Source organism: Oreochromis niloticus, linkage group LG6, assembly GCF_001858045.2.
Source record: "Oreochromis niloticus isolate F11D_XX linkage group LG6, O_niloticus_UMD_NMBU, whole genome shotgun sequence".
Taxonomy (NCBI): Eukaryota; Metazoa; Chordata; class Actinopteri; order Cichliformes; family Cichlidae; genus Oreochromis; species Oreochromis niloticus.
In genome coordinates this window covers 2,357,778-2,365,475 of record NC_031971.2, presented here as the reverse complement: position 1 = coordinate 2,365,475, position 7,698 = coordinate 2,357,778, and the positions used below count along the sequence as shown (strand labels likewise).

General features: G+C 39.3%; 1 protein-coding gene across 4 annotated transcripts in view; it reads right to left on the bottom strand.

Moving 5' to 3' along the window:
• Positions 1 to 376: 376 nt before the first annotated feature.
• The window catches only part of dctd (dCMP deaminase), a 31,293-nt gene continuing 23,971 nt past the window's right edge, over positions 377 to 7,698 (bottom strand). For 2 of the 4 annotated variants that reach the window (XR_003220458.1, XR_003220459.1), the window contains 3 exons: positions 7,004 to 7,100; positions 1,564 to 1,777; positions 377 to 1,467 (listed from right to left, as the gene is read on the bottom strand). Coding sequence is in view for 2 of the 4 variants with exons in the window: in XM_003452767.5 (XP_003452815.2) it covers positions 1,383 to 1,467; positions 7,004 to 7,100 (182 nt within the window). In the remaining 2 variants the exon portion in view is untranslated. The remainder of the gene's footprint in view (positions 1,468 to 1,563; positions 1,778 to 7,003; positions 7,101 to 7,698) is intronic. The other 2 variants (XM_003452767.5, XM_013276107.3) reach the window with 1 other exon arrangement.

Sequence of the window (7,698 nt, the reverse complement as noted above, 5' to 3'; positions counted from 1 at the left end):
TTTATTCATCCCCAAACATAAACAGAGTGCATAGTATGTAAATAAACATACATATATGCAAATTTATTGGTTACAAACAGCCATTAAACCTTTTTATATAAATTTATATATAAATTATTGACTCTCCTCATTTGTGTGGCTAATGATTACCATCACCAGAGCAGGAAAGGGGAAAAAACTGTGATAAGAAACAAAACCCACAAATTAAGAATAATAACATAAATAATATAATGTTTAACATGGGCAGTATTAATGTGTCCCAGTTTTTTTCACTTCAGCTGCAGTGACAGTTGACATGGCTGTGTGTGCTACAAATATGGAACTTTCTTACCTGTGTGGGGCCTCAATGGTACACGGACACAAAATAAACAAATGATTCGTTTTCACGCATGTTTAATGAATGAAAGATTTACATTCTGTTACAAAGGTCCAAAATAAAAACTGTGTGCTCTCTTGTTTCTGACACTTTACTCCAGCTGTAGTAAAGACATTCTTCACTACAGAGGAGGCATTAAAGATCAGAACACTTAGTAAAAAGTCAGAGATGGGGTAAAATTTACAGACATTACTTTTTGTAAACAGGTTTGATGAACTTAATTGCAAATAATATTGGCACCTTCCAGTGTTACACCTCATCCTGCTAGTAGATGCAGCTACACCAAATAAAAGGGAAAATCGTCCTAACTTATCACCAAGATTTAAAACTTGACCTCTGACACTGACTGTGAGGTCAGATGTCGAGGTCACCAGGATCATATTCACAAACTGTGATAAAAATACACAACCAGCCTTTCATGGCTTGTTTGCTTAATTAAAACTACCATTTGGCTATAATGAGTGATGAGGCTCAGCTGCATACAGCTAATTCGAATTAACAATATTAAAGCCCAGTATTGTAGAGGTGGCATCAGTCGAGAGGATGAAATAAAATACTGAAACACTGAGTGGCAGCAGTAATAACAGCATCTCCCAGTCTCAAAAAACAGATTTAACTGTGAATATGAACAAAGGTTAAGTGGTCTTCATATAGGAGAACGAGCCTGGAAGCTTGCAGGATGACAGAAACAGATTTCTGATTTACTCTCCAGACACCTCGCCATAAGAAAACCAAACACAGGAGACTTACACATAAAACACTACAGTTTGTTCATAAGCCTTATGAATTCCTCGACCCAGAGGGAGTTTTAAAAGAAAAACGTTAAAGCAGCAAATCAAAATATCAAAGATGCCAAAGTCAGGTTATCCTTGAGTTTTCCTTTGGACAAAGCAGGAGGCGAGAAGACATACATAAAAAGAGGCATCAAAGTCCCTTTTAATCTCGTCATTCTTCGTCTGACTCACTGCCTCATTCAACAGCTCCCCAAGGTGAGTCATTTGCATTTTCACTTGGTTGCGCAGTTCAGCATTCCAGAGTAGTTAATGGAATTAAAATCAATGACAATCTCAGTCCTCTTGGGCTTGAACTGCCTGTCAAAACACCAAACACATGCACAGACAGACTAGTCAGAGACACACCTTTACACACAGAAAATGCTTTAAAAAAAAGAAAAGAAAAAAATGCACCTTTTAAAGGTTTTTATTGGCCTCCTACTCTGAGAAGTTATAACAAGGTTCATGTGGAGGTTTGTAACCACAAAAATCCATAGTTCACCTCACAGACATGTCTTGGGATCTTTTTAAGCCACATTGAGCATCATAACTTGGGTCTAGCAGGTATTCCTGAAACGTCCCCTGACTTTCACAGGCCTCTCCCAGTCTTGTCTGTATGATGAGCTTTCTAGAAGTGCAGGGTTGTCCAAAAACAAAGCGAGTATCAAATTAGGATACTTGTTTGAAACAATTGTGATTCAAACAGTGCTGTGGCGTGGCACTGGTGCAGACAGACACACAGCTCCTCCCCTCACTAACAGCAGATTCCAGACTGTAGAGAACTGATCCGAGCAAATAAAGAGTCAAATCCAGAGCAGCACAGCTGAATCAGATGCAATTCAGGCCTGAACAGAGAGAGAGGCTGCATGCAAATCTGGACAAGATAATAAAGTTGATCATTTCTACCTTTACGATTATTTATCAAAGTGTGTTTCTTATTTTGTTGTGACCAGCTGTGTTCTTATTTTTAAAATGCAGGCGTGATCAGTGCATCTTTCACAGGGGGTGCTCTGTTTTGTTTTTTCCATACCTTTTTATTTTAGTCTAATAGCAGACCTCATCTATAGCTCATTTTAACTGGTTCCATAACAGCAGAATTACACACAGTCACTGCTCACCAGACTTAGAAGCCATGTTCATTCAGTGCAGGCCCTTCTACTTCGCAAGCTAACCCGGATGCTAATGTTACCTCAGCAGACAACCACCTCCAATCTTATCATCCGTATAGCAGACAGAACACCTAGAAGGTGGACAAGACTAAGCCTGATGTTTAGCCTCGTCCACCCCAGCTGTAAAACTCAGAAACCAGTCTTACTTGTTATCATCTATCGTCCACCTGGGCCTTACACAGAGTTTCTCTCTGATTTCTCAGACTTTTTATCTGATTTAGTGCTCAGCTCAGATAAAATAATTATTGTGGGTGATTTTAACATCCATGTAGATGCTAAAAATGACAGCCTCAACATGGCATTTAATCTGTTATTAGACTCAATTGGCTTCTGTCAAAATGTAAAAGAACCCACCCACCACTTTAATCACACTCTAGATCTTCTTTTAACATATGGCATAGAAACTGAACATTTAACAGTGTTTCCTGAAAACCCTCTGCTGTCTGATCATTTCCTGATAACATTTACATTTACAATAATTGATTACACAGCAGTGGAGAGTAGACTTTATCACAGTAGATGTCTTTCTGAAAGTGCTGTAACCAGTGTTGGGGAGTAACGGAATACATGTACCGCCGTTACGTATTCAGAATACAAAATATGAGTAACTGTATTCCGTTACAGTTACCGTTTAAAAAGGTGGTATTCAGAATACAGTTACTTTGTTGAAATAAATGGATTACACTGCGGTACTTCCCCGTTTCATATTGTGGCGGGTCAGGATTGTTTGGGTTTGTTTGACAGCTATGTTCTGTTGTTCCAGGGCAGAGTTACGGTTGCCATGGTTACAGGGTGACGCGCTCTCTCTCTGCGTGTTTCCTGGGTGAGAGAGCGCTTTTTTGTTGTTGTGCTAAGCTAATAGGCAGAATGCTACAGGTATAGCTCTAAAGAATGTAGCTTCATAGGCAGTGTAGTCCGTGCTGCAGGGAGAATGGACTACCATACCCGTTATGTGTCTGTGAGCGAGGGAGGGAGAGAAAGGAAGTCCGAGCTGTCACGGAGCAAAAACGGGAGCTGGAAGCATGTAAATATAATAATAACCACTGCAGCCAAGAAGAGTGCCTGACGAGCCCAGCTGTAAGTAAGCTATTAAGACTCAACTGTACACTGTGTTCGTGTTTTATTCAGTATTCTGTAATGGAATACATTTTAAAAGTAACCTTCCCAACACTGACTGTAACTAAGTTTAAGAATATAATCCACCCACTGTTATCATCTTCAATGCCCTGTACCAACACAGAGCAGAGCAGATACCTGAACACTACTCCAACAGAGGTCGATCATCTTGTTAATAATTTTACCTCCTCACTACGTACGACTCTGGATACTGTAGCTCCTGTGAAAACTAAGGCCTCAAATCAGAAGTACCTGACTCCGTGGTAGGGCTGGGCCATATTATACCGTTCACGGTAATACCGGTATAATGTTAGGCAACGATAGGAAAATGAAATATCGCGATAGAATATGGGTCAAGAGCGCATGCGCAATGCCTTTGTTTTCATACGCACATGGCCGATTGTTGAGTGAAACAGATGAACCAGAATTGGTTTGTAAAAATGGTGCCACTTCAGTGATGTGGAACTGGTTTGGTGTTTGTCCGTCAGATACACAACAAAGCACATTTTTTTGTAGAACATGCAAAAAAACTTGGCCGTCGTTATTGCCGTATTTGTCGGACTAAGGTGCTCGTAAATCTGGGAGGAATCTGGGTCCTAAACTCTGTCTCTTCAGGTCCCAAAGTCAAACAAACACTGCAGCATCACTAAGAGTTAAAAACGGTCTAAATTCTTTCATCTTTAATAAAATGATCAGCATTGCTGCTTTACCAGGTGTAACTATGACGTTTAAGATCCAGGCACCCATGAAAACAGAATTTATTACATTTAACGGAGTTAGAAGTTAGCAGGAAGCTAGCGGAAGTTAGCTCGCTAGTTTCGCTAGTTACCTAAACATGATATAGCATGTTCTGACTGAGAGATGTCTGAAAAAATTCAAACGTACAGCTCTGCTATCACTTCCAACATAAATGAAGACAGGAAACTAAACAGCAGTGACGTTTGTAAGGTTACTGAAGTTGGGCTAGCTGGTATATAATGATGTGCTACGTGATCGCTAGCGACACAGCTATGTTAGCATAACATAAACAGTGAAGCTGGAGGATGAACGCTAACACTTTTCCACTCAATAAAAGTCAACGTGAAGTTTCCTGATGGTTAGGGACAAATGCAATCGCATAGCAGGATGCTGTAAACGGACCAAACTTTAGTCAGGAGAACAACTGAGATAATCCATCTACAATAGAAGGTTAGTCATTAATATACTGCAACAACATGGGAATAGAGCAGCTGTGATAGAATACAGCATTAATGAATCAATGGTACAGAAGTGGAGGAAGCAAGAAGAATGAGTTGAATAAAGTTTGATTTATCTGACTGCACCTTATGGTCCGAAAAATATGTATTTGACTTTTTTATTTGGCACACTGCAGTTTAATGTTGCAAAGCAACTCTTTTTAACTTAAGTGGATATTATACATGGTTATGCTCAGGATGTGTCAGCCCATTTCTACTGGAAATGCCTTTTGGTTAAACTTTCAGCAAGGAATTTACATTTGCACTGTTAAGTTTTTATATAGCTTTAATGCACATAAAAAAAACAGCTGCTTGTTTAAGTGAAAATAAATGGATGGTGTTTTTTTGCGCTAGTAAAGTTGTGGAGTTGTATTTTGTCTCGCATCAATTATATCGTCAGTTATATCGTTATCGCAAATTTTCAAATATATATCGTGATAAATATTTTTGGCCATATCGCCCTGCCCTACTCCGTGGTATAATTCTCAAACACGTAGCCTAAAGCAGATAACTCGTAAGCTGGAGAGGAAATGGCGTGTCACAAATTTAGAGGATCATCATTTAGCCTGGAGAAATAGTTTGCTGCTTTATAAGAAAGCCCTCCGCAAAGCCAGAACATCTTACTATTCATCACTGATTGAAGAAAATAAGAACAACCCCAGGTTTCTCTTCAGCACTGTAGCCAGGCTGACAAACAGTCAGAGCTCTACTGAGCCAACCATCCCTTTAATGCTAACTAGTAATGACTTCATGAACTTCTTCACAAATAAAATTTTAATCATTAGAGGTAAAATTACTTTTAGTCATCTCACAGATGTAACATTATCTACAGCTACTGTCAGTTCTGAGTTAAATTCAATAATTACTTCCTCCAAACCATCAACGTGTCTTTTAGACCCCATTCCTACAAAACTGCTCAAAGAAGTCCTGCCATTAATTAATGCTTCAATCTTAAATATGATCAACCTATCTCTAATAATCGGCTATGTACCACAGGCCTTCAAGCTGGCTGTAGTTAAACCTTTACTCAAAAAGCATCTCTAGACCCAGCTGTCTTAGCTAATTATAGGCCAATGTCCAACCTGTTTTGCTTTAGTAAAAAACAAACAAACAAACAGTTAAATATGTAACTTCTTTACACTGACAGAAAGGGGAGTTTTATTGGTTCGGCCACCTTAGGATAAAAGTGAGCTGTTTGTGGTTGCGTTGTAAAATTAGTTTGATACCCCTGGTCTATAGGGTTGGCGAAATCTTGATTTGGTACTCTCTTGGAATCCCCAGCAGGTGGAGCTGTGGCTGCTCTGCACACCCTTGATCCTATTTTTTAGCCGTTCATCCCAGCTGAGGAAAACTACACGTTTCTCACCCTGAAACAGGCTCTTTACATCTTCTTTTCCCTTTAAATCAAATACATGAATCATCCTTTTCTGACCTCCATACTAATTTCAACCCTTTCACCACATTTCCACATGCACAGTTCATTAGTTGTGCTCTATTCCATGTCTGTCCACTTAGTTTTCAGATCTGGTGGTCCTTTGCTTATACTGACTTATTTTAAGTCAATACGTCTAAAAGATAACTGTTGTTGTTAATTGGGGCTATGTAAATAAGCGTACTGTTATGTCTTGATGCATGCTCAATCATCCAGGTAAGTAAATCCCAAAAGTTTGATTCTGTTCATCTGGACGTAGCATTTTCAGTGGGAGAAACGTCTCGTCACTCATCCAATTTACAAATGCAACCTGAATTTTGTGAATTTGCAGAGTTCTTGCTAACTTTATAGAGCAATCAAATAGAAAACCCCAAAAGAACAAAAATATACCCACTTTAGCCTCTGCACTCAAGAAATGTTTTATTGCAACTAACATAAAATCTGAAGTTTAAGATTTGGATGCAGTTCCACTTAATCGTGCTATTGGATTTAGCACACATCTAATTGGGCAGTCACAGTATGAGAACATCAACAGAGATTTTTCTCTGTACTGTCTCCAAAATGAAGGAGGAATTGTGCGAAATTTAGGTGAAGCACCATCAACAGTTGTCACAACAATCTTTAAGCAAAAGCACAAGCTTTAGTTTTGCTATTTGGCCATAATATTTGCAGCAGTGGCATTCTGCAAGCATGGAAAAGCAGACTGTTGGCCTAAGCCTAAGTTTCCAGATAGCAGTATGTCAATAACAACAGAATTACAACATTCTGAAACTGTCCGAGACAGACTACTGCAGAAAAGTAACCACCGACTGACCTGAATTCAGTCTCTGGTCTGGAGTAGTTTGGTCGTATTTAAGGCAACAAAGCATCAGTTTCTCCTTCTACACTGACGTGTAACTTACCTGTACTTGATCTTTGCCATACTGAGGAGCCTTCTGGAAGCAGTCATTTCAGGTGTGTCATGGTACTTGTCAGAAAGATACACCACTTCCTTCAGACCTGGAAAAAGTGAGGGAGGGATCATAAATTAATCTTATCTGATATTACAGATGATGAAATATTGCAAATCAATTAAGGTTAAGACATAAACGCTAAGTAACAGACACTGATGAGGGTTTAATACTTTTTAAATATACACATTTTTGTTTTTTTTTCCCTGTTCTAAAGAACTGAACCACTGCAGCCTGATGATAGTAGTAAATCACATTCTTAAATGTAAAAAAAAGAAAATAAAAAAGGTCGTCTGTGTCCACTGTGAATGACCATTATTAAACAGAGGTGGTGGCCACAACCCACACTCACACTTTGCACCAGAATGCGGCGAGGTTTCACCTGAAACCCCTGGAGGTAATAATAATAATAATAATGATAATAATAATAATGGATTGCATTTATATAGCACTTTTGGAGACTCTCAAAGCGCTTTACAATTCCACTATTCATTCACTGTCACATTCACACACTGGTGGAGGCAACAGTTGTAGCCACAGCTGCCCTGGGGCAGACTGACAGAAGCGAGGCTGCCATATCGCGCCATCGGCCCCTCTGGCCAACACCAGTAGGTGGCAGGTGAAGTGTCTTGCCCAAGGACACAACA